General features: G+C 40.1%; 1 protein-coding gene across 8 annotated transcripts in view; it reads right to left on the bottom strand.

Annotated features, from left to right (window-relative positions):
* RBMS1 (RNA binding motif single stranded interacting protein 1) overlaps positions 1 to 27,521 on the bottom strand; it is a 212,207-nt gene that overhangs the window by 12,962 nt on the left and 171,724 nt on the right. For 6 of the 8 annotated variants that reach the window (XM_057550796.1, XM_057550795.1, XM_057550799.1 and 3 more), the window contains exons 4-8: positions 23,896 to 23,987; positions 14,740 to 14,897; positions 12,643 to 12,722; positions 960 to 1,075; positions 32 to 81 (exon numbers count right to left, since the gene is read on the bottom strand). In XM_057550796.1, coding sequence (XP_057406779.1) covers positions 32 to 81; positions 960 to 1,075; positions 12,643 to 12,722; positions 14,740 to 14,897; positions 23,896 to 23,987 — 496 coding nt within the window. The remainder of the gene's footprint in view (positions 1 to 31; positions 82 to 959; positions 1,076 to 12,642; positions 12,723 to 14,739; positions 14,898 to 23,895; positions 23,988 to 27,521) is intronic. The other 2 variants (XM_057550800.1, XM_057550797.1) reach the window with 1 other exon arrangement.

The raw sequence follows: 27,521 nt of genomic DNA on the forward strand, positions 1-27,521 counted from the left end.
TAGCCATTATGTATTTATCTTAATGACATACCCGTTCTGTATAGCAGCCGTGGTTGGGTCATAAGTAAGTGTCATTCCAGCCTATGGGAAAGAAAAAGAAACATTCATCTGCAAAGGCACAAATTAAAAATTCCATTTCTCAGAGTCATGGCAACATAAAACAGTGATAGTTTAGTAGTATTTGATAAAATTGAGAGCTTCCGTTAGACACATGTAATTATAAACTCAACACGAGAATTAAGCTGTAGCTCGGCACTGTCCCATATGGTAGCTGTTAGTCACAGGCAGCTATTTAAAATGAAATGAAAAGTTGAGTCCCTCTACCATACAAGCTACATTCCAAGTGCTCAAATAAATAGCCTTAAGTGGCTAGTGGTCATCATTGGACAGTACAGATTCTAGAACATTTCTACTGGACGGCACTTCCCTAGACATTCTTGAACCAGTATGTTACTTAAAAAAACAAAAACAAAAGAACAATCCATTTACGATAAATATGGGGGAATGATGGGCCAACATTCTTATTAAGAAATTGAGCTCTTTTTTTCCTAAAGACCATTATTATTAGGCAAAAAATCCTCAATGACAAATATACTGTTTATTTTAATAATATTTCAAGTAATTTCTGAATAATTTAAAATGTAAACCTAAGAAACCGTGACGTTAGAGGAAAAAACCGCTCGTGCATTTCTCACAGCGATTTAAAATGCTCTTTTACTTCTTATGTAGTTAACTGGTAAACACAGCTGTTTCCATCAGCTATGTGTCCATCGGGAGAATCACCACTCTTAGCACGGTATCCACCGGGAAGAGTTTTATGTGACATTATCTGGATTATAAAGTTTTAATCCTGGCACCTATTCTAGAAGCGTGGCGGCCAAGGCAAGATGCTGCTTGTGTAACCATTCATGTAGCTTTCATGATCACACACCCCATTGAAGTTTCAAGAGAGGACTTACAAGTCTCACCTCTCCTTCTCTATGCCACGGTCGTCCATTAGGGATGTATTTGTTTGGGTTCTGTCTCTTCTTCTGTCCTCCATCCGCAAACTTACACAATAAAGGTTCTGTAGGAGCTGAATAAACAGGGAAAAATAACAGGAAACCAAAATTTTACGTGTGTATGAGTGACAAAACGCAGTTGAATTTCTTTTATTTTTTAAAAATATACGTGTGTGTGTGTTTGTTTGTTTATTTATTTATTTTTGGCTGCGTTGGGTCCTCGTTGCTGCACGCGGGCTTTCTCTAGTTGTGGCGAGCGGGGCTACTGTTCGTCATGGTGCGCGGGCTTCTCATTGCGGTGGCTTCTCTTGTTGCGGAGTACGGGCTCTAGGGCACGCGGGTTTCAGTAGTTGTGGCACGCGGGCTTCAGTAGTTGTGGCTCGCGGGCTCTAGAGCGCAGGCTCAGTAGTTGTGGCTCGCGGGCTCTAGAGCGCAGGCTCAGTAGTTGTGGTGCACGGGCTTAGTTGCTCCGTGGCATGTAGGATCTTCCTGGACCAGGGCTCGAACCCATGTCCCCTGCATTGGCAGGCAGATTCTTAACCACTGCACCACCAGGAAGTCCCTGAATTTCTTTTTTAATAGGAGCAGTGTTGGTGCTCTAAGGGAATGGATAGAATACTTCAAGGCAAAAGTTTACTCAGACCCTTAGGAGATGATCCACTGGTGAAAAATACTGTACAGAGAATATATTAGTTATGGTGTTCAAACCAGAGTGTAATGAAACATTTCAAGAGCTATTTCGAGGAAGCAAAGGCATTTTTGGATTCACTTCTGTACTTCTTTAGGTGCAGATACTCTTCTTTTCACTCTGGGCCCTCTCTAATTCCATTTCGGTAAATCTTCAAATGTGAACAGGATTGTGTCACCCTCCCCTCCGCCACTTAAAAGTGCTCCCATAGCTTTTTTCCATTACGATTCCTCGGAGCAGTCTTCACTTCCTCCAGTAGAGAACAAGCCCCCCTTTATACTGCTCACACTGTATTTTTATTCAGAGCATTTATCACACTTCGTGAGTGTGGCTATTTGTTTGGTGTCTGTTTCCCCTCTAGAGTGGAAGGTCCGTGGGAGCAGTGACTTCTGTTCATCACTCCTATCCCCAGTGCCCAAGTAAGTGTCTGGCATGTTGCAGGCGCTTTCTACATCTTGGCTGAATCAATGAATGAATACAAATAGGTCTTATTTGTTTATTTTGGGGGATACAACATGGAAGACAGCTGTTGTGAGAAAGCTGAAAGCACCTGCCCACCCTATTTAAAGGTTTTTCTGGGCCTTTAATCATCCCACTTGGTGTTGCTTTACTATACATCTGCCTCAAAAAAATGATCCCAAGAAACTAACAAAGGAAAGCAAAAGATGTATCAGATGCACAGACTCTCTTACCAGGGATACATATTCATCAGTTAAAAAAAGAAAAGAAAAGAAAAAAAAAAGGCGATGACATAGTAGGCCACCCATGACTTTTCCTTTTTTTAAAAAAATTTTTCTTGAATGGAAATAGCAGTGTATTCCTCAAAGCTGTGCTTGTTTCCGTATGTTTCTAGTTAATGTAATAAAGACAATCACACCTTCCTGTCTGGCTCTCACATTCTGTCCTTTGTCTACCGTGGAACCATGATTACTACTTTCAAGTTCTGTTTCAAAGTTCAATAACCATGAAGAGAAAAATATTACTTGTGGAAAATTTATTCCTTTCTCCTTTGCCTCTTATTATCCTAATTCATCTCTTATTTTATATCACTATTACCCACCCGCTAATGACAGGGTGGGAACAACAGTGCCTCTCAATACTCCTCTGCTGAAACACAAAATGCACCCAAAACGCAACTGCAATTCCTCCTCGAGGCTGTCGGGGCCACGGTTTGGCACTCCTTTTTCCTCTCCCTGGTGTGAACTGCTCCAGAGGGACGGGCTGGCGTGTGAGCTCTCTGAATGGCAGCTGTAGTACTATGGGTGCCAGGAGGTGAGAGCAAAACTGTCATGTGTCTGGTGAGACGCCCCGGGCTTCCCTTCTGACTCCTACACCTCCCCCACCCGCCGATTTCCAGAAAGAGGAACTTCCATTCTTCCATTTAAGGCAAACCGGGTGTGATGGAAGATGGACAGGGGCCAAATCTTACATTCCTAAACTACATTCTCTGTCTTTTCAAAAAAAAGATACTGACTTTTGGAAATTTCCACCTTCACTAACAATCACAGAAGGTAAAGTAAATGGATGCAGTGAAACAAGAGAGCCTTCTAACCCCTGACGATGTTTTTAATTCTACAAGTGGGCCGTTCAGGGCCAGATGGAAATGAAGGCCGAGAGAAGACAGCATTCAAGTGGAAGGAAGGAGAATGCCTGTCTGCCTTAGCCTCATCCTTGACTTCTAAGGACAAACTGAGACCCCGGAAACAAGATCTCACTCTCCACCGACCTAGAAAGGTCCTTATGGCATCAAATGTTTTCTCCAATGATGTCTGAGGTTTTAGGAATCTGCCTCCCCATAACCTTGTGGAACAAGAGAGAGAGACTAAACTCTGTGGTGCTGACACTGTGGGGCTTCACTTTGGGGAACTGCTTCTATCTAGAGGCATTATAAAGACTAGCTCCTAGACCAAAATTCAAATTAAAAAAAAGTTTACTTGGCACAGCAAGTGATGCAAATGCACCGTTTTCCTCTATTAGCAGAGAAAGAAGGCGACCAAGTCGGACTCATTCTGGAAGTTCACCGGGGCTGCCCAGGCAGGCATGAATGGAAGCAGCTGGGTAGCCATCCCTGGCGAGTGCCAGGGCTGCACATTTGCTGAGAGGCCAAACAGGCCTTCCCTATCTGTGGGAAGGTGCTTCCAACACATTTTCATGCATCTACACTAAGCTCCGTCAAAGAAAAAGCAATTTCAGGCAACAATCAAGCCTGCTAAAAACGGAGGTAAACATAAAGTGAGCCATGACATGTTTGCAAATATATCACTTAAAATGAAACAAATGGAACAAAATGTAGTTGAATCTTTCAAAAATGACTTACATTTGCTACATGATTTTGTGCTGTCATTAAGATTTTTTCCTTCCTCTAAAACCAAAAAGGTAAGTAGTTAAAACAGTTTGTCTACTGGCAGGTGTCCCGTATCTTAGGAAAATTAATTTCTCATTTTAAAGAATTATAACCAGTAGAAATGACACCGTTTTTAGATAGTTGTTGGTTCCTTGCTTCTGGGGAACAGGAATACCCCAGTATTCTGTGTGTGTGACGCAATATAAAATTCTAACAGCTTCTTCCCTCTATTACAGTTTTCTCTGGTCTGTTTAGCAGTTGAAAGTTTTACTGAGTGCCTACTATATGCCAGGTATAGTGTGAAGAACTAGGGATACAGTGGTGAATAAAACAGGGTCTTACTTCATAGTTCTTGCAGTCTAATGGGGACGAGAGCATCCCCAATCTTTTAAGGCCATTTAGCCATTTATGGGACAGAGCACTGTTTACTGAAATGTTTGTTTTTAATAAAAATGCCAAGCAGAAGTGAAACACTTCTGATACAGGAACAGCTATATTTCTTTTACAGCTGCCGCTCCTTGAACCTGGATGACATGAGACACAGCTTATACCTAAGCATTCTTGAAAACCTATTTATTACAAAGATTGTATCATGTGTGCCAGGAAAGCAACTATGTGAAGATTTCTTTAAGACATTTATGTTACCATTAGATTGAACAAGAGTCAGACGATTTCAGTTAGATTTTTGAATCGAAAACCAAACTTACATATACCCAGATCTGTGTCATGGCCCACTTATTTTTAAGTGAGTGCAAGATGGTTACAAAATGAGAGCTCCTAATTCGACTGGCATATGCTGCAGCTTACTCGACCAGGGAATAGTCTCCAGTTTGCATTTGGAGCCTAATACCCAGGTTCCAGGTTAAAGACTGGGAGATGCTATGTGATGTCAGCTTTTTCTACAGAACAGATCCTTCAGGTGGCCTCCTTGATTGTTCTTTGTGGAAGGGAGGTATTGAGGAGGCCTGACACGCAGAAAAGGACATGCCATGAATACTTGTAATATGACTGTGATCAACAGGTAACTTTGGGTATATTAACCTTAAAAAAAAAAAATTGGTTTCTAACCGTCAACCTATATCCTCTATATGGTAATTTTCTAGATTAGTAACTCTTCACCTTACTGAGCAAAACAATAATTGCAAAGAGTTCTAACAAAAACATTTATGATACAATGTTTCATAACATTACCCCTTATTGATTGAGTCTGCCAAATCTGCAACGTATTCTAGGCTGAATTTCCCTTAATGAATCAGGATCTTTGGGGTTTGTAAAGGGTGTGCCTCGGATGTCTTGTGAAACCTCTCAGGTCAGATTCTCGTCCTTAACTAGCCAAGACAGAGAAGTTATTTTCTTGTTCATCAGAACCAACAAGAACATGTACCTCCAGAAGCTTAACTACTGTGGTAGAGCCACATGCAAGCACTGATCTGATATTTTGGGGGGGAATCTCTTAAGAGCCATCTAAGGTAACTGCATTACTGGATCCTCCAATGTGCCCTCCTTGACAGGGACGATCTTTTACCAATGCCTGACGGGTGGCACTAACAGTCCCTCCTAAGCCATAGGGGTGGTGCCCACAATGCCTCACTGCACATCTCTACCAAGTCGTGTCCCTACCCATCTTCTGAAGCTCAAACTCTACAGTAACTTGAGCTCAACTGTCTTCCCTGGACACCCACATGAAGCATCACTTCTAGAATGCCTGCTTTGACTAAGCACTGTAGTTCATGATTACACGTCCCAGACATCCTCCTCACTTATCTAATCCAACCGCTCAGAGGACTATGAGTTCTCTGTGTTTGTAACAAAGTGGAACTTTTCCTCACCAAGTTCTAACAGCTGGAGAAACCGCTACTCCCAAACTCCCATTCTTCTAGCTATGCAGTATTTTATCCCAGTCAACAGTCTCTAAGACATAAACTGCCCTTGATAGAAGCTCTTCTATCCGTTGTAGAAAAGTAGTCCACTCAGCAGCCGTAATTAGCTTTCTTTCTGAAACTGTTGGCTACTTTCAAGACTCCTCAACTAAATGACATGCAAGAAACTATCCAGGGCTCTTTTAAAAATCTCAACCTAAGGATCCAATAAATACTATCCCTTCTTTGTGTGCACGACATCATTTCCTGTTTCAGTCCCCTATTTGTTTCTAACCAAATCCTGCGGTCCTCTTACCACAGGGCAGAGCTCCGGCTTCTCTCTGCAGATGCCTACACTCCCACGCCTGCTCTGTTAGGGTCTGTCTCTCCTCCTTTCCTGACCCTGATAGAGTAGTTCCATCTCCCACTCAGCTTTACTTATCAGTAAAATAATGGTTAAACAACATTCAAGCCAGGTTAAATAGAAAACAAAAACGCAATACTTCCCCATCACTCCAACATAAATATTTTAATATTCTATATTTACTACTCTTCTAAGTCTATATTTATTTTTCATTTTTGCAATGATAGGGCCTTTTCTTCTACCATTTACATTGTGGACCTTTCTCTACCTTGTTATAGAATTTTTTCTTTTCTTTAATGGTTACATAATGTTCTATTTGAAAAGGGATCATGTATAGTTTCTTTGTTCTTATAACACTGTATGAACATCTGTGTGTGTTATCTTTTTTATCTCTTTGATTACAGTGCCAATATGACTAACACCGTATGGACATCTGTGTGTGTTATCTTTTTTATCTCTTTGATTCCAGTGCCCACGCAATATTGGTGGTCAGATTCTATGGTGGTTAGAATACTGGCTCTAGATTAGTCTCCCTGGGTTTGAAATTTGGTTTTGCCATTTACTAGCTAGTGACTCCAGGCACGTCTCTGGTTTCATAATCTGTGAAATGGGGATAATAAGAGTACTTAAGATTGTACAAAAGATTGTTACAATTAACATACATAAAGTGCATAGAACAGTTCAATGAATATTAGTTACTATTATTTTATCACTATGACAACAGGAGGAGCTCAAATTTTGAGCTATGGCTCCTCCTCTTACCTTTGACTTATCAAGATAAATTCTCGGGAGAGGAACTTCTGGTTCAGAAGTTATAAACATTTTTAGGGACTGGCCTGTTTTCCCTGGAATTTGATTCTGTGATATTTAAGAGCTGGCTATAGTTGCTGCCTTGGCTTCACACAGAATAAAGAAATGTTCAAGCTGTAGTTAAGGATGAAGTTACTGGCAAATGCCTTTTAGAAAACTGTTTTCATAGTAACACCTACATCTTCCACCCAAGATCCTTATGCTTTTATAAAATCTTACTCCACTATTTATTGTTCCTCTCTGGCAGAACCTGATAGTGGAAAGGTGTAAAGCTGATTGGAGGGGGCCTGCTGTAGGCTGGGTGTGATCCATGGTGGTAACAGCTGCCTGAAGGTAGCCTCCTCCTAAGCCTGGCACGGCACTCAAAGGATCTTCAGCTAAAACAAACACTGGCACACTTCTAGTTGAGGTCCCTCGTCACTTTTTAAAAACCAGACTTCCCTCCTTGGTAGAGAATGAGTTGGAGTTTTGGATCTGCAAGACAGCCCTCACCCCACTGGCCTCCCAGGATGGTTCCAGCACTTTTGCTTTCATGGCAATGATTTACTCGTAAGATTCCAGCCCTTGGAGGGAACATCTCAACAATACATGCATTCAGACTCTGCTCTACTGTACATACTGGGTGAGAGAGACATGAACACATCACGATCCCAAAGGTATGATCACATTGTCCTAAAGGTACCAGGAACATTCCACATGTCTTCAAGTATTTCTTTTGTCCTAGAGTTGCCAAACGTTTCTGTTTTTAACAGAGTTAATAATGCTTAAGCCAAACATTCGGGAAATGAAACGGGCAATAAAAACCCTTGTAAGATGCTTGGTGTCAGTCCATTTATCTCTTGTAAAAATAAAATACAGTGTGAAAAAAAAAAACAAAAAAAAAACCCTTGTAAGATTTCCAGGCTTTTTACTAGGTTTGTAACTTTTCCCCTAAACATTACCTTTTCTGCCTCCTGGCATAGGACAAGGCCCTAATAATTTTACCTATACACAGAACGTTCCAGAATGTAAGAGCAGTTTTCAAGCCCTGCTGGGCACGTACCCAATCTGAAAAGTCAAAGTAACACAGAAAGGAGATGTAAAACAAGCTGAGGTCTTTGGATGGAGTAGGCCAGCAGTCACATATGCACTTCACTGGAGCTCCTCCACGACACACGCAAAGCTTTGGGCGATGTGGCAGAATGATGCCCGCACAATACTGGGCATCTCACAAGTGCTCACATATCCAGTGAAAAGACACTTCTTTTTTTTAAAAACTCTCTGCCCTTAGCACACAAGGACAGACTCCATTCACGCCATGGAGAGGTCCAGAAAGAGAGATGTGACCGTACTGCTTCCTGCAGCACTGAATATACACGTGGCCTTTGTCCACGGGGTGTGTCTGTCGTGCGCGTCTCCCACAGAGGCAGAAACAACGGGTGCAGGGCAAGCAGCCCTAGGAGAGTTCCAGCTAACATGCCATGTGCATTAGTCTTCTTGGAGACTGTGCTCTCTTCCAGGAAGGTACTGGAAGAATATTTTTCAGACAAATCCCTGAATCATGGTCATGAGTGACAGTGTTTTTGCCTTGGGCACGTCTCCTAATTTGAGCATCAGTTCTACCCATCTCTTGTTTCTAATGTTCACTGTGCGGGAAACCACCACCATCCTATTTCTCCATAATGGAATTTTTATCAAGCAAATGGGACGTACTTATTTTAAACCTCTGTGGAATTCACCTAGATTGTCTCACAAAGAAGTCATTGCTTCTTTTACCCTTGTTGGGGTCCTTCCAAGCAAATCTGACTTATTGCAAACCAGCTAGCACTCGAAATCAAGGTAAATCCAAACAGAGGACAATATTTCAACATTTTCAGGGAAAAATGAGAGACTGAGTGGGGGGGAAGGACAGAAGGAACGGCCTTCTGAGCAACTTTTTTATCACAAACTATAATGTACACTTGAAGAATCTGCCATAAGATAAAGCCTTTTTGAAAATGTGGTAACATCAGACACAAAAGCACAAGATTTTTAAAAAGTGATTTCAGAAAGCAGATTGTATAAAAAACTGTGATGTGGTACAGTGGATCTTTATGGAACTCTAAACATATACTACATTATGTACCAGGCCCCAGGCCAGGGTGGGGTATGCCAGGCATGGGGGAACCCAGCCACATCACCCTGGTATGAAAAGAGTGTGTTGGCAGATGGATGGGTGGCATCTGAGAAGTGACAACTCACGTGCATAGCTGACCTCTCTGCTTTGCCATCTAGAGACTTTCTTAAGAGTGTCACGCGATGAGTTTACATTCAGTTTACTGTTCATCGCACTGTTCACGCGATGCGTTTTCTTTTCAGTCCTCAAAAGAAAGTGTCTTTTGGGGACTGTGTCTAATGTAGGTTTCTTTCCTATACTTGGCTCCAGTGTCACAGGCAAATCGCCAGTCGTGCAAGAATCGGAGTACTCTGACACAAACCATCCTGGATAATTCTGCTTATGCCAGCTAAACAACTTGCGTCACTAAATAAACCATCTTCTGACTGTATTTATGAAATGTTATGTCTGCCTAGCAATTAGCCTACATTATTTAAACATTAAAGTGGAGGCGCATTCAATTTACCCTTGCCTGACAATATTTTTGTTTCTCATCTGGTTCTACTGAAAATAATCATATGCATTCCACGGGGAAAGCCATGTGACAGCAGCCATTCAGGTAACTGGAAGGGAGACAGCAGCATCTAATAAACAGACAGGTAGTCAAAGATAATTCTTGTATTGTGTGTACAAAAAACAATCCAGAGAAGCTGAAAGTGGTTTCAAATTCTGTTGTGGGTTCTCGAGTCCACTGGAGACTTGTTTTGGGGAAAGGTTGGGTTCACTGGAATAGCATGCTTCCCAATCCCGCATTGTACGTTTCAAACTCCTGCCAAAAAGTAGCTCAACCTCACTTAAAGGCAAAAGCTATCCAAAAAGGCCATCAAAATAGCCACGATTCTTGTGATGAGCTCTATGTGAAAAATGCTCTTGGAAACCGCTTGGTGACCTCTGCTGGTATAGGGTGATGCACAGGTTTTTGGTGCCTACCACAAAATTAAAATATAAAACACAGCCCCTTGCCGCTAAGAACATGCAGTCTAGTCGGGAACCAAGACTAAAACATGTGAGAGATCATCAAACATCAGAAAATGGCATAAAGTTAAGTCCTGGTTCAGAATAAAGAGAACAGCTTGACTGCACAGTTGTCTTCCCTGCCCGGATGCTCTCCATGGAGAAGGAGCCCATCTGGTTCTTACGCTCGCTTTGACACTTAGCACTACTTGGAAGAAACTATTCATTGCAAAGGTGCAGAGAATCCTACAATTATTTTGCGTGTGGTTTGGAAAACAAGGTCTTTTTCTTCCTAGAATGGGTGTGACCAAGAGTCTTCAAACCTACTTCAAAGAGAACAGTTAAATGACACAACCATGAAGTCCTTTGGAGAAAAAAGGAAACTGTCCAACCTCAATTCGTGACACCCTGAGATCTATTTCATTCAGGGAGCTGGTAGATCTTATCTTAGACTGATACAACATCGAAACAAATGTGTGCTGGGGTGTTTTTCCTTCTCGAAATTTCCTTGTTGCATGCAAGAATGAGCTGAGAAAGTAACGAGGTCACAGGTGGGTGGGTGAGCAGCCCTTCAAAGGGACTAATATAATACTCTGGGGTTCTGCCTATGCTGAGGATGGCATGGAAAGCGAGGAGAACACAGGGGGCAGCTGTGTGCAGGGGCCTTGGAAGGCCCTGCAGGGCAAGGTTGACAGAAGCCTCCCACGTTTGAAATTTCTCCCTTGTCTTTACTTGGTTGGAAGGTAAAAACATTCCCCTCTCGTTTCTTTTTTTTTCTTTCAACTCAAGTGTTGTGGATGGAAAAACAAAACTGACCTAAAAAACAGAAAAGGAAGCTCTTTCACAAGGCTGAGTTCCTTGGAAGAGCGTACTTCTAGGCCTTGTACTTTATGCTTTAGCTCAAGCTCACATACAGCCATGCAAACTGTATGCTGTCAGATTTTGGTATTAAAGGATGCAGTTAGTCTGTGGTATCGCACACACTTATAAATAGATTTTCTATGAAGTGAGACTCACCTGGATACAGAAAAGTAAAGTGGATCCCTAATCATAATCATCAGCCATCCAGTTAAAGATGGAACCTTGGAGCTACAGAAGAATAAATACTGAACACTAGTTACACATGCACAAATGGAAACGTCTTCTAGTTTGTGGTCAGCCGCTTGCACGCTAGCTTGTAAATAGGTAGTGTTGTCTTGGCGAATAGTGAAGTGAAATTTATGCAAAGCCAACAAACAGTTACTGGTGCTTAGTATGGTTCAAGTACTGAGCTAGGCATGAAAACAGAAAGATGAGAAAACAGTCTCTGCCTTCGAGGAGCTTAGTTTAGTGCACTGACACGTGTAAACATGTTAAATGCTGCCGTACAGGTGGGTGTCCTCAGGGCGCTATGCAGACAGTAACCCAGTGGCAGCAGAGGAAGCCGTTGAAAGGGCAAGACAGGACAGCCTGATTAAAGGGAAGTGAAGTCATCTCCTTAGGATTGGGGTGCGGGAGCAGTTTAGGGAGAGGGCTGAGCAGGCTGGTGAAAACTGAGAATTGCTATTTAGGAAAGGGTGAGAGGCTGAGTGAGGAGCAGTGGTGCTGAGGGTCTGATCAAACTGGAGCCCACTGTATTTCAGACCAGGTTTAGTGGGAGTTAGAGGGGGGTGTAACGTTGGAATGAAAAGCTCCTGAGGTGCAGTGTTTTCTCGGCCAAGACAACACGGGGCAGAGCAATGGGAGGAAGTGGCCACAGAGGAGTGGATGGAGGGGACACAGAAGTTGAGTCCCGGCACTGTAAGGAGGAGGGGTAACACACGCTGACATCTTCCAGAACGAAGGCGGGAGCTAGGGTGGAAAGTACCACAGTCCTCAACGGATAGGACTGACAGAATATTTATTGAGGATGGTGATGAGGTGAGTTAGAGGATGGTTTCCTCATCCAAGGAGGAGTGGCTTCTGAATGCTCTGCAAGTCACACACCTCCTTACCACTGGGTCTGCTTCCATTCATATATATATATTTTTTTCCCTAAGCTTACGTTTCATTTTTTTTTTGAATTTTAAAAGAATTTTTTATTAGAGTATAGCTGCTTTACAATGCTGTGTCAGTGTCTGCTGTACAGAAAATTGTATCAGTTATACATATACATATATCCACTCTTTTTTAGATTCTTTTCCCATATAGGTCATTTACAGGGTATTGAGAAGAGTTCCCTGTGCTATACAGTACGTCCTTACTAGTTATCTATTTTATATATAGTAGTGTGTGTATGTCAGTCCCAGTCTCCCAATTTATGCCCCCTCCCACCCCGTAACCATAAGTTTGTTTCTTTATGCTTCCATTCATATTTAAACAGCTGGGAGAAGTGAATTTTGAAGTCTTATTTGTAGATCCAAAGAAATAAATTTTAAAGAGCTAAATGAGGAGTTTTTTGTTCTTGATATAAGAGTCACCACATCCTACAACAAAAGACCACTGATACAATTTTAGACAAACAACATACCAGAAACTCCAGGTGGTGTCTTAATGAATTTTCCATTAAAATGACCAATAACGGCTTCGCACTTTTCTGTTGATTCCATCCTATTTATACATAAAAATAAAACACGTAAATAATCAGAGATATCTTAGTTTTCATTTTGTTCTGTACACATGAATACAATCCTATAGGTTTATTGGATACAAATGAAAACTAACAAAAATGTGAATGATAGGAAAAAGTGGGTTTATTCTATCTTTTATTTAACTGTTGTTTGTGTGCTTCCAGAGTAAAATAAAAACTTGATAACCACACAGTACATTCAGAACCATAAAAGAAATAAATTATACAAAGAGTGTTTAATATCAAGCATAGGAAATGTATAATTTCTTCCCACTTGTAGAAAAACTGATAATCAATACACAATAGCTTTGTTAGTCATGATAGTGAATTAAAAATAAAAATACCAGTTTAAAATACTAGTGTATTTAGTGCTGCTGGGATATTGGTCATTTTAAAGATGATCTTTCCTTTTACATATTCAAAAAACTGACAGACTCAAAAGTCATGATAAGAACTGGTGTTAATCAGAGGATGTGTCTTACAGGTTTTTCTCATTAGCTTGAAGTTTAAAATTAAATTAGTGAAGTCAATTATGTACCTTCTTTGTCATCTTGGCTTTAGAGGAGGAATTAAAGGATGGAGCCTAATAACTTATTCTACATCTGCAGGTGGCTAAGAACACCTGAGAAACCTTTCAGGGGAATTAAATCATTTTGATTTATTTTTCTTTAATGGAAAAAACACTGAATAATCTGCTCAAAATGCACTACGCTCCTGGACTACCCAGAAGAGTTGCACCTTGGTTTTAATGGGTGGTTTTTAATAGTTTTTAAAAGCAATAGAATTTAATTGGGTTCTATCTTTGGATACAGAAATGAAAGTCCTTGATCTGCTTTCAGAAGAACACCCACAAAGGGACGATTTTCTGATGGCGCTGGGCCTTTCACTGTTTCACCTGGGTCCTTTTAACCCATGATGTGCACACTGGGGATGCTGGCCTTGGTGACTTTCCACCTGTAGAATATCTTAGTTTTATTATAAAATCATCTGGCCTAACAGAAAGAGTAATGGACTGAAAGCCAGAAGAACCAAGTACTAGACCTTGCTTCATCGCTTGGCAGCCCTGTGACAATGGAAAAGTCCTTTCTTTAACTCAATTTTCCTATATGTGAAAGAGTGAAAAGTGCTTGCTTTCTTGATCTCACAGGCCTGTGGTAGATGCGATTGTCATCAAATAGGATAATGTATAGGAAAGTAAAACGTCAGCAATTTCCCCTCCAAAATCAAAGTCAATACTTTAAGACATGTAGACATTTTCGGTTACTGCACAGTATTATAGGTTGCTAAATGATGTAAAATCAGTTTTTGTACGCAGGCTTTCAGATTGCAACTACGTCAAAAACCAAAGCTTCTTTTGTTTAAGGTTTTTAAAGGAAGCAAACTAACCATTACATGGAAGTATCCTTTCTGGGGAGGAAGGGATAAAAATAAGATGGAAGGAATGAGGGTACTTTAGATATCTGCAACATTTTACTTCTTAAAAAAAAAAAATCTAGGCATAAACTGTAAAACGTTACAACTTGTGTAACACTTGGTGGTTAGACAGGTGTCTGTTGTACTTTTCTGAGTGTTTGAAATATTTCACTTGAAAATCTAATTCACTGACTACATTGATGATGAACCAAAGTTCCATCTAATGCGACAAAAATACCAATTTATTTACGAAATTTAGGAGCCTGAGATTGTTATTTTTAAGAAGTTTAGGCATCTTGATCTAATTAGTCAAATTATTAAGGAAACATACTTGCAGAACTATTGTTCATGTGGTATTTCCTTGCCCTAAGTCACCAAATATTTAGTGTCCTCAGGTTCAAGAATCCTAATGAGCTTCCAAAAGATTTGGAAAAATGCAAACTATTTTTTATGCATAATTTAAGTTCACGGTACAACTGGCTCCTATAACCCTGGCTTAAATTCTCTCTTCTTGCTCAATTTTTATTTTCCAGGAAACATAGCAGAGCTACTGTTGTTGACAAGAAGACAGGGCAGCGTGCTTACCTAGCAAAGCCAACACCACGACTTGTCCCACTGGAATCGCGTAGTATCCTTGTAGAAATAACTTGTCCAAATGGTTTTAGCATATTTTCAAGTTCTTGCTCATCCATGGACAGTGGCAAATTAGAAATATACAAGTTGGTAGGATCTTGTTCCTGTTGCTAAAACCGAACAGAGAACTGTCTATTAATTTCCAGCAGAAGGTGAGATATGTATGTTAACACACTTCTACTTGGCCACTCTCTTAGCTCAGGTCCTTTGAAAGTACTAGCAAGCGAGATCACGGGAACTACAGAACACCCGAGTCACCATGAACACTTGAAAACAGTGTCTGAAGCTTGGACAATCTGTGCAGGTCAGACACGATCCCACCAAACCATTCTTGGCAGGTTTGGAAGCAGAAGTGCTGGCAGGCGTCGCTGAGTTGGAGAGCATGCCCTCATAGAAGCACAACCCTCGGCTGTTTGCAGTGTTCTACAAAATAACTAACCTCTCCTCCACTACTATTTTTAGGAGCCCATTTTGGGCTCCATTTATTGCACAAATGGCTGTTACTGCTAATAATTCAATCCAGAAACACACGACGGATTCTGGACTAAGTCAACTAAAGTCCAGTGGGATTTTGCCCAAATTCCCTTCTTTTGCTCTACAGCAGAGTCCTTACTACCTCTGAGTTGTGATCACCAACGGGAAATAGAGAGCTCCTAAATTAACAAAAACAAAACCCCACAAAGTCATACAAAATGACAGACTCAAGGCAGAACAAATTTTAGAATCTGGATAAAGCTGAACTCAAGTGTAGATGGGGGAAGGGAGTTTTGCTAAATCTTTGCTACTCTAAGAGTGATCCAGGGGCCAGCAGTGATGGAATTACCCGCAAGCTTACTAGAAATGTAGAATTCCAGGCCCCATCCCAGACCTACAGAATCAGAAACTGCATTTTAATAAGATCTCCAGGCAGTACAAATGCATATGAAAGTTCGAGAAGCAGCAATTAGATCATTTCCCACCCACCTTTCCACTGCTGAGGTAAAATCAGCTGAAACCAAAGATAGCAATAGAGTTTTCTGAGAACCAGTAACTGCTATGTACATTTACTGAGTCTGGTGTTAAATCATCAGGAAATAAGCTTATATGATATCTGGAATATTTTCTGACCAAGTAAAAACTCATCTCGGCAATTGTGAGATTAGGATGATCTTAACTTTAAAACAGGCTTTCTTTTGATCTTGCTACCAATTGTATCTTTACATATTGAACTATGCAAGTTTATGATTTTTCTTTAACAAGCACTATTAGCAAAGTCATTAATTGATGTCTTAGCCTTAGGCAACAGAACAGCACACTCATTATATTTAAATTTCCAAAATGCACAGTACTTTAAAAATATATGTGAAACATACGCATATTTGTACAAAATCTCTACTTTCAAATGTATCCTGGCATGAATTAAACCTGAAATAAAACCTTTCCTTTCAGATAATCTGCAAGTAAAAGTAACTGACCTTTAAGATTTAAAACAACAATCTGGTATCCTAGGGAATGGCAAATACCCTGGTAGTCCCAAGAATTAAAGTTACCAAAGACTGAGAAACTATGGGCAGAAAGTACTGTCCCTATGACTTCCTAGTTCTGACAGAAGGCAGCCTGTTACCAGGCCAGTCCCAAAGGTATGGAGCAGAAACTCCCAACCTGGGTGGCCCAGACTCTCAGGGGTGTGTCAGTGCAGTTGTGTCCAAGAAAAAAATTAAAAATTTTCAAGTGCTCAATAGCAAGCCAGAAACTTAACTTCATTAACCCTTGACAGACTAAACAAAAGTGGCAACTACCTTTGCTTCTGTCTGAAAGTAGATAAAGTCAGTGTGGTACCACTGGTTACCTTATGCTGGGCAAAACCTCCCACTGAAAATTACATAAAGCATATCTTTAATGTATAAAAATTGTAAAGCGATTTAATAAATGCATGACAGTAACAGATAAAATGCTTCAAAATAAAGGGAAAAACAAAATGGTCTTTGGTATTAAATTTTTCAAATCCTTCTCAGGTGGCCTGCAAGCTAAAATCTTAATTCCTTATTTCCACTTCATTCACTACCTTCCCTGACTTCACCCAATTAATCCACAGCTCCTCAATTAACTATCTCATGTTGGCTCTAACCTCCCAAGTCCCTGAAGCTTTCCTGGAGTGCACAAGACTGTATTTGTTCCTGCGGAAGTCCGGTCCTTAGTTGGTGAACACAGATGGGGTTCTTTCTCTCTGAAGGTGGGTACACTGAGGGGTCCTGTAGCCTAATACAGCCCAATGACATTTATAGTGAATCCTGTACATCCCAGACCCTCTTATACAATAATTGTGACTCCAGGCCTGTCTTCTAGCCATTTATAGTTGAGTTGGGGAGATAAAAACACATGTAATCAATGCTGTAATAGAGATGTATACAAATCACAATGGGAGGACAGATAGGGGAGCTTGTCTTTATTAGGGAACACTTCACAGAGGGCATGACATTGAGTTGAGACTTGAGAAACAAGCATAAGGCATGAGGCTGAAAACCAGATTGTGAAAAGCTATCCAAGGAGTATGACTTTTTTTGTCATTTATCACTGCTTAAATTTTTCCACTTAAGCTAGCACGAAATAGAATGACTATGTATCCTGAAGAGTGTGTGGGCAAAGGATAAAGTAGCCTTGCCAGAGCTGCAAAATTTCCTTGAAGGCTTGTATTTTATCTAAAAAAATACATATATATATATATATATATATATATATATATATATATATATCATGTAAATGTTGCAATCTACTCCCTAACTATTTGAGTTTGTTTCATATAGAAATAATATTTCTGAATTAATACTTTCCAGTCATACTGATACTGCAGGAAGATAAGCCATGTTTATCCTGTGATTTCAGCTGTTATACTTTGTTGGGTGAGGGGGAGGAGGAGGAAGGAGGAGCCTCGTCCCTGTGCTGCAGCTAGAAAGCCACGCCCTAAAAAATCTGGAGCTTCTGGAGGCACAGAAGCAAGGGAGTGATGTGATCAAGTCTATCTTATTAGAAAGATTTCGGAATCATGCTTAGTCAGGTTCAGAATAAAGCTGGGAACTCCCTAATTAAAGCGCATTAAAACACGCCTTGGACAAAGATGTGGCATAAAAAATGTTACAGAAGAAACATGTATCATAAATATTGTGAGCTTTCCTTTTGAGTTACAATTATTAAAATCTAAATGACTAACATTTAAGAATATTTAAGAATGTTCATAGACTTTGTCATCTGTGAAGTATTTTCAAAAGGGCTGACAATGTAGGTAACTAAGTACTTTCTAAATCTGTGTTTTAGTTGCTATTAAACTATTAATAAAAATGTTATTCTTGGGTCTTCCCTGGTGGCGCAGTGGTTGAGAATCCGCCTGCCAATGCAGGGGACACGGGTTCGAGCCCTGGTCTGGGAAGATCCCACATGCCGCGGAGCAACTAAGCCCGTGCGCCACAACTACTGAGTCTGCGCTCTAAAGCCCGCGAGCCACAACTACTGAAGCCCCCGCGCCTAGAGCCCGTGCTCCACAACAAGAGAAGCCACCACAATGAGAAGCCCGTGCACTGCAATGAAGAGTAGCCCCCGCTGGCCGCAACTAGAGAAAGCCTGCACGCAGCAATGAAGACCCAGTGAAGCCAAAAATAAATACATAAAAAATAAAAAAATTAAAAAAAAATGTTATTCTCTAAAATGTTGATTCAACTTGAATGTTTACCAATGAAGAAAAAAAATAATAAAAAGTGCTAAATCAGAATCAGGAAATTGAGCTCCTAACCCACTCTATGATAAATAGTGAGATAAGATATACTAAATACAGGTAGATATTTCCTGTGATTTTAACGCATTTGTTTTCAATAGCAAACACTCAGTCAACTAGCTCTCTTCCTTTGGAATGACCTCTAGGGCTAACATTATTTATCCTTCTTTTCAAATGGTCAACTTATCTTGCACACATTGCATACAAAGTTGCAAGTAAAAAAAAAAAAAAACAAAGAAAAAAGAGAAGCAACTCCAAGCTGGCAGCAATGGCCACAAGAATATCTAATCACCAAAGGGTCCATGCATTCTAATCACCATACATTCCTAGTAAACGGAACATACAGTACTTGTACTACGTGAGAGTGGTTCTTGAATAAGGGTAATTTCGCCCCTTTAAAATCAGGGACAACCATAACTCTGTTTTATTACATACAATGCTATGTCTGAAAAAACAATTTTTCTGTAAATTATGGGTGGTCAGACATAAAAATGGGGCCAACAGGCCTCTTTATATCCCTAGGCATGGAAAGTGTTCAATGGCTTCTTTAACAAGTAGAACACTTGGATCCCACATTGGCCATGAGAGGGATAAATGGCTACTAATGTTCACTTGAGTAGAAAAGTGGGGCTTGGAGGTCCCACATGGTGTAAAGCACTCAGTCATCATCTGAAAGAAATTAACAAAAACCTCCCTATGCGTGTGGAATGGTTCCTAAAATGCAAGAAAGGGACCTGGCAGGAAGACCAGACATCTGTTTTCTCTTGTACTGAGTAGGTTCACCAACCAGCAGATAGCTGCTTATGGGCATGTGAATGCAAACTGCTTGAAGCATGGTAGACCTCTGTGTGGAAGGGCGATTAAATTCCTGCTCCTTTGACTGCCTATTTACTGAAAAAAGTGCGAGCATACCGCTAGGCAAATAACACAGGGAGATCCGCTGACCCCCAGCAGGTCTTAAGAGGTATTGCGGAAAGGCCTACAGAAGTCACTCTATTAACAGATATCACCAATGTTGACTTGAGTTTTATATCTTTTTAGCTCGTTATCTGAGGGTTTTTTCTTCTTTTCATAGACTCTGAGTCTTTTATTTTGAAAAATGCACACATTTGAAACAAATGCCAAGTTTAACATAAATGGCTCAAGTTTAACCTTGAGCCTTTTGGAAAACCTTTGGTAAATTTCATCAGGGTACTCGATGGACTCAATAAATATAATTTTTAAATGTCCCATTCTTATCTCTCCATATCTGCCCAAACTGGGAAGTTTTTCTCTTGCTTAATTGGCTTCTTTGATCATCAACAAAACAAACATGTACCATAGGCCAAGTACCAAGCAAGGCACTGAAATTAAAACACGAATAAGAAACAACCATTGTTGTCCAATGCTCTCCACTTGTAGCTTTATAATTCAGTTTTGAATATTTGTGGAGTTCTTTTTCAACTCAGGTAGTCAAAGTGTCAAACAATATTATATTCTCCCCCACTCCCCAGACTAGCCTAGTGGAATGTCCCTTAATTTTTCCTGATTATGTAAGAAAGCAAGCCTTTAATATGTGGCAATGTGAATTTTCAGAACTTTATAGTGTCCAGATTAATTCACTAGAGGAAAGTGGAAAGTGATAGGTCCCTTATCACCCAAACATGGGAGCCAGACCTAAACTTTTATAAACTGTCTCCACAAAAGGTACATGCCAGATGCTCCTTTATCCAGACAGCATAAACGGGATAAGTCAACTCCCGATATTCAAATCCATGGTTCCGTGGCCCAGAACAATGGACCCTCTAGCATTTAAAATACCTTTTGTAACTTTAATGATATAATAAAAAAGAAATCGGGTCCAGGAAACTCAGTCATCCTACAGAGACCCGAAGAAATTCACAACGTGCAGAATGTTGGCACACTGCCAGCATCTCTGAACCCGTGCATTGTTCCCTCCCTACAGATGATGTAGGAAGGGATCACTTTTCCTAGCCAATTTACAGTCCAAGCCACCTAAGGAGGTCTTTGAACAGTGCTCATTATCAGTCCACGGGAAAGCTGGCATTCAAAGTGCACTGGTGACACAACATACAGTGCCAATCTATGCCCAGTCCGGTTCTGACTAAATGCATTGTAAAGACTTCTTCAAACAGGATATATTTAATATATTATGCTACTCAATATCACCGGCACTGAAAAGATGCCTCGGTAAGTGCTCATGGGGCCGCTCTAAAAAAGGCCTCTGTATTACCTGGAGCAGGTTGTTAAAATAGGCCTCTTTCTAACTTTGTTTCAGCAGAAGTCACCGAAAAATGGGTTTCAGGCATGCCCACGTTCCAGAGTGAGAAACCAGACCACCTACACAGAGTCTGCATAGGAGTGGCTGAGATCTGGTTTGAGAGGCTCAGCTGACCACCCACCTCTCGTCTGCCTGGGAGGGACCGGAGAGGCTGGAATGAACACGCATGTGGAGAGAACCGTTGATGTGTTCTGAGTCCCACCACACGGGCTGCCTCCCCCATCACTGCCGGTGCAGCAAGAGGGGCTTCAACAGACCCCTCAGGAGGCATGGTCTGTGACCTTTCGAGCTTGGTGGATACAAGGAATCAATGTCTGACTTAAGCCTGAGGAATCTAAAAGGCAAAGGCTGGTTGAAGGGGCCCATAAGTGCAATTGGGAGGTAACTAGTCTCCCACAGACAGCTGGCAAACAGATCAATGTGGGCCACACAGGTAGAGTTGGCCCAGGGTTGTGTTAGAGCCTTCCAGGAAGGCTGTCTTGAAGGATAAGAAGGTCCTAGAAGAAAGGGGCTGAAGGCTGACCCTTAGATTCTCAGGAGCTGAGGCCAACAGCCTGAGGACACGTCTTCTCTAGCTTGAAGGCACTACAGGGGAAAGAGCAAAGCATTCTACTAAAGAAAGCATCAGTTCTCTGTCTGCCCAGAGAAATCAACACCAGATCACAGAATTGTCAGGTCAAGAAACTTTCCCATCCTTTGCCACTGCTCCAACCTTGGAGGGGTTAGAAACCACAGCTAGCTATGGAAGAGTGGGAAAAACACAAATTTGGGAAATAGGAAAGAAACTAACCATGCTCCCATCCCAGGACAAGCTTACTACTTAGAACAGACCAGAGCTGGGGGAAGGGAGAAGTTTTAATATTATACGGCACTCAAAATTTTGTCAAATAAACAGGATTGGACATTTCAAGTACAGGTATCACACACTTAGCATTGGAAATGTGCTCTTAAAAAAAAAAAATCAGACACTCAGCATCAAAATGTTAACCAGGAGCCTATTTCATATTATTTCAAGTAAGAAGAAAAGTATAATGTATTACCATTAATCACAACCCCCAATTTCCTAAAATGCAACTAAATACATTTGTTACACATCTGTACGTGTGTGTGTGTTTGTATACACGTAATACATGGTTATATTGGGATGTAAACTTTTAAAATATCACTTCTTGATCACCAAATTATCAATATGGTTGTTAGCAGACAACTGCTTTGTAAGTTGTCATTTCTCTTAGCACCAGCAGCACCCAAGACACACATCCCTTTTTGCTGACTCTCAGCAGAGTTTTCAAAACCTCTACACAATTCTGACATTTTACAAACTGTATCTGGAATATAACCTGAGATTTTCCCCTTAAACATCTTGTTTAAAATATTGTACTGAGATTGGTGTAAATACATATAGAAAGGCTGAAAATGTACTGAAAGACAATTATGTTCCCTTATATTTGGATATGAAAAAAATTAAGGGGCATCCTACTGAAAAAAATTAACCAGAAAGACCTGAAATGACAGAAGCAACTGACGGAACTTTTCAAAATAACGAGAGTTGCCAGAAAAGTCATGGGACCTGCCTTAGATTTTATCCATGAGAGGAAGAAACAGGAGCTTCACAGAGTAGAGGAAATGGACAGAACAGAGGGAAAAATAGAGCCCTTTTCCAATTGTGCCTTAACAGTCCTGCTTAGAAAATGTATGGTTACCCATTGTTTACATAGGCACATTAAACATTCTGTAAATCATATACAACATAGGTACTGCATACTCACAATTAAATATATTTCAAGCCTCATAATCACCGTCTTTCAACAATACCACAGGAAACTGCTGTATATTATGGACAAGTAATCTAAAAATCACGGTGCTTAGTATTTACGTTTGTTTATTTTAGCTTCTTCCTCTGGAGTTTAAAAACATCTGAAATAAGTCCAACTCAATCCAAAGGTCTAAAAATATTAAAAGTCAAGGATTACTTTAGAAAGGTGATCCCTTTCATCAATTCCTGAAATCTTTATTCATGCTGATTCTTTTAATCAAGGTAAATCTCTATCCTGGTAGCTGCATATATGTCCTTCAAGAGCTTTAAGGTCTTAGCAGGTAACTTATCTCAACCAGGGTTCTTTAACTTCCATAAATCTTCTTTCCTTATGGAAATGTGAATACCCCTCAGGGAATGACCACATGCTACTCTTCAGAAGCAGCAAAGGACAGCACAAAATTACTTTCTTCCGTACTTCAAGACACCAGATAATATAAAATTATCGATCTTTTGAAAAGAATATACAAGATATCAAACTGCCAAGTTTCAAACTTGAAAATATGTTCCGTAGCAACTCAAAAACCACACACACACAAAAATATGTACATAATTGTATGAGTATCTTAATAAATGTACTGTAGGCACTAGGTATGATATAACCCAAGTTTACATTTAGGCAATAAGACTGGAGCATAGATACCACTTCAGTGATTAAGAGTTCATCAAAACAAGTCCTGAATAAAGCCACTGCAGAACTACTAAAGAGAAGATTTATAATCCATAAATAACCAATGTCTAAAAATCCTGACTTTTACACAGAGGAAATAGTATCTGTAGCTTACACTGCATTAAAACTACTAGTATATTTGTACAAAGCATACATATGTGATTATATTTGTTATTCTTTCAGAATATGACATTCTATACACAATTACCTCCTGAAGTGTTTCTAAAATGTATTAATTCTTTAAGCATTGGCATTTTAAAATTATTAAAAAAAATATAGTACAGAGCTTCAGCCCACAAGTACCCATTTACCTGAGAAAATCTGGTGCTATTTCTCCATTTACTTAGGGGGTTACATAATCTGCTATGTAAAATTTCATACAGTTATAAAATCCTTCTTCACATATAAAATTATGAGGAACAGTCTTTGGCAAAATAGCTACCATTGAGGATGCGAAGGCATGGGACAAGTGTCCACAGGTAACTGTGGCTCTCTGGGATGGAAGGAAGAACTTGAATGGTGACAGGAAAAGCCACGTATCTAGCTTCAGAACCAAAGCCAGAGACCAGAGCAGTGAGTACCGGCTCTCAACTCACCTTTGCCATTTGAGCTTGAACTCCACTTGCCTTCAGGGCAGACACAGCCTTCTGAGCTGCTGCAGGACTGTCAAAGTCGACAAAACCATAACCTGAAATGCAAAACACACTTAGTGTTTAAGCCAGTATTTTACGATTACGTAAAGAGGAAAAGGATGACTCCATTTGGTCTCTGATGCAGGCAACAGAAATGAAAGCCCTGACGTCCTGACAAGTCTCAAGCTTTACAGCTGCAATGCAACATCCTCCCCGATCTGTCCTTCCCCATCTATCATGGGCTAGGCAAGTTGCCCTTCAAAGTTCAAAAAAAAAAAAGGAAAAAAAAAGAAACCAGTTTTTTTCCTTTTCCAGATCTTTTTCTCAGGTGTCCTGTACTTACTGGGGGAAAAAAAAAAGACATCTAAGTTATACCAAGATTTAAAAAAAAAAAAAGAAAAAAAAAAATCAACTTCAGAGAAGTAGCATTTTTAATAATTTGGTAAGAAAGATGGTGCTATCCTACAGAGCTTACAAGTGTATGTTTATTCTGTAGACTACATTTTATTTTTCAAAAAAGTTAGGTACAACCACTGGATACCCCAAATATAAAATAATCTAAATGTTAGAACTTGGTTAAAAATATCATTATTTATCAAAAATACAGCTCATGATCTCTTCAAAATAAATAAAGGATGGGGGGGGGGGCGGGAAATGGCTCCAGAAACCCAAAATAGCTGTTTTAGCAGTTCATGTCCTAAAGTCTAAAAACAAAACATAATAAAACAAATAAGTAAATAACCTCCTAATAGAGGTCCTGGTTCAAAGCTCATTTATCCACAGCTTTTCAAACATTTTAAATAAGCTGGTCAGCTAGTCTGCCTGGCCATGACAAATCAAAAGCAGGAAATGATGGGGAAAAAGGGTCGGGTTGAGGGTAGGGCTGCTACAAAATAATCATATGGATGGTATCCATATGCTAATTATTAGTGAAAATGAATAGCAATCAAGAAAAGAGGAAAACTATACAAAGAACAGGCCTTACGCAGCATATGAGCAACAGCTCCATGAACTTCACTGATCCATAAGCATCACTATTAAATCAGGCAATCACTGATTTGTCCCTATGATAACCCTTAAGTTACTGAGAAAAGGTTCAATTCTACTTAGCACACTGTTTAGAAGATCAGGGTACCAGGCAAAAACACCAACAGAGATTTCCTTGGAATTCAAACCTATTATCGGGCTTCCCTGGTGGCGCAGTGGTTGAGAATCTGCCTGCTAATGCAGGGGACACGGCTTCGAGCCCTGGTCTGGGAAGATCCCACATGCCGCGGAGCAACTGGGCCCGTGAGCCACAATTACTGAGCCTGCGCGTCTGGAGCCTGTGCTCCGCAACAAGAGAGGCCGCGATAGTGAGAGGCCCGCGCACCGCGATGAAGAGAGGCCCTCGCTTGCCACAACTAGAGAAAGCCCTCGCACAGAAACGAAGACCCAACACAGCAAAAATAAATAAATAAATAAAATTAATAAGTGTTGTAAGAAAGGTTTAATTTAAAAAAAAAAAGTTAGGCAACAAACTTATTATCAAATTAATTTTAAATGAGGAAGAATATTTTGAAAAAGAAAAGCCCTGTTTGGAGGTTGCATAGAAGAGGGGCCAGCCCTATCATTTATTTGCAGATATTCTAAAGCTACAGTAATTTAGGCAGGAAGAAACTAGTGTCAAAATAGGCAAATATATGCATCAACAAGACCAAACAGAAACTTCAGAAGTAGTCCAAAGGTGAGTGTGCAGTATTAATACCAAAAATATTGCCTGGTAACAACACTAGTGAACTAGCCTACGGATTACAGAAATAGATGTTTTAGGAGAGAGAAGTGTCAAAGCTGAAACAAGCAGCTGCTTCCTTCGATTACTTGGAATTGGGTTGGAATAAGGCCTAATTTGATTTTGACAGTGAGTGGAGAAATAGTCAGGTTGGAAAGAAAAAGAAGAGGTTGACCCAAGTAAAAGCAGAGAACGCTACTCAACAGCCAGGTTAGAAGTCAGGTTAAACGTATTTTGGATTCCTTTTTAGAAATCTGTTGTTAATGCTAACATGCAACCCATTATGAAGGTACACACAGGCACACACATACTCACTCTCTCACTCTCATACATATTTTACTACAAAACACAATTTAAGCAGGTCATAAATGAACACCCAACTACACTGAAATGATGTAACTTCTACTGACGGATATTTAAGACACCCTCCTTAATTTTGCTGTTGTCAATAAATTACAATAAACAGAAGATCTCAAGCTTGATATTCATGTAGTTGAAATTGCTATTCATTCAGGTAATATTAGTATTATTTTATCTGTTATTTCCTTATTAGGAAAAATCCATAATGGTTGCATTTTTAGTTAACTGTTTATAACCTTTTCTGGCCTTGCCCGATGTCTACTACATAGCTGTTTCATAAATATTTGCTGAAAAACAAATATAACAGGTAAGCATGCAACCTGTGCTCTTTCACTTCCTCTATTATATTACTTTCAAGTAAATATAAGAGTATATAAATGAGTTTCACAGGTTCCATGGGTTTCATTATATAAATATGTATAGGTATTTCTGAAGGTGGGATAAACTCAGCATCCTCTCACTGGACCCCCAAGAGGATTCTTCTCAGGTCTCAGGACCAGGAAGAGTTATGGTATTCCTGCTTCTTGGATTTTCTTCTACACTGCGATTACTGAATCATGGGAATAGGTATGTTTATTTTTGCTTTGGCAACTAAGAAATACAGGGCTATTTCTATAGTAAAATGAAATTTCCTGCTCTTACCCCTATTTTCCCTTTGGTCTGACTTATCCTCACCCATTTAACGTCTGTGTGTGTGTGTGTGTGTCTGTGTCTGTGTGTGTGTTTTCTGGTCTTAATATGCAACTCTGTAAACATTGATAGTGAACCAGTCGGTGTCACAATCAATCCTTTGTAAGCTTTTTTTTTGGTCCTGAACACTACCATATATTCCAGTGCTGAAAAGCATTTAAATACCTTTTGTTGGCTAAAAACTGACAAAAATTGAAAGGTAGAGCAACTGAATAGTGAATTTTTAAATTTAATAACTACGATAACATGTTATTCAGAGCAATATTTCCTTCAGCTTAATTTTGTCTTCTGGAGAGAGGCTTCAAAATATGTTTTGTGACAAAAAATGTTCTATGACCTATAAGGTCTCTAATTTCCAGGTATAAAATTCTTTGATCTGTTCAACTCTCAAAAAATTAGTATACAACACAAGCACTTTCCATTTATACTAATAACCTCTTCAGCATTACCTGTATTCATCCATCCATCCACCTACCCACCTTCTCAAGTTATCTGTAACATGGCTGACATGTAATCTGTCTTTATTATGAGCTATGCTGTGTTATCTTTTTCTCATTTGTCCTAAAATTACTATTTTTCAGGAGCTCTTTCATTCTCCCTCCCAGAGTTTTATAAACCCGTTCTTGCTTACTCTCTCCGCCTCACTCACTCACCCACACCCCAGATATCTGTTACTATTTCTTCCTGAGAGGCCTGTGTGACACAAAGAGACTCAGAAGGTTTCTATCATCGCCCCCCACCCCCGCCCCCCCTGCCCCCGACATAAGGC

Source organism: Balaenoptera acutorostrata, chromosome 8, assembly GCF_949987535.1.
Source record: "Balaenoptera acutorostrata chromosome 8, mBalAcu1.1, whole genome shotgun sequence".
Classification (NCBI taxonomy): Eukaryota; Metazoa; Chordata; class Mammalia; order Artiodactyla; family Balaenopteridae; genus Balaenoptera; species Balaenoptera acutorostrata.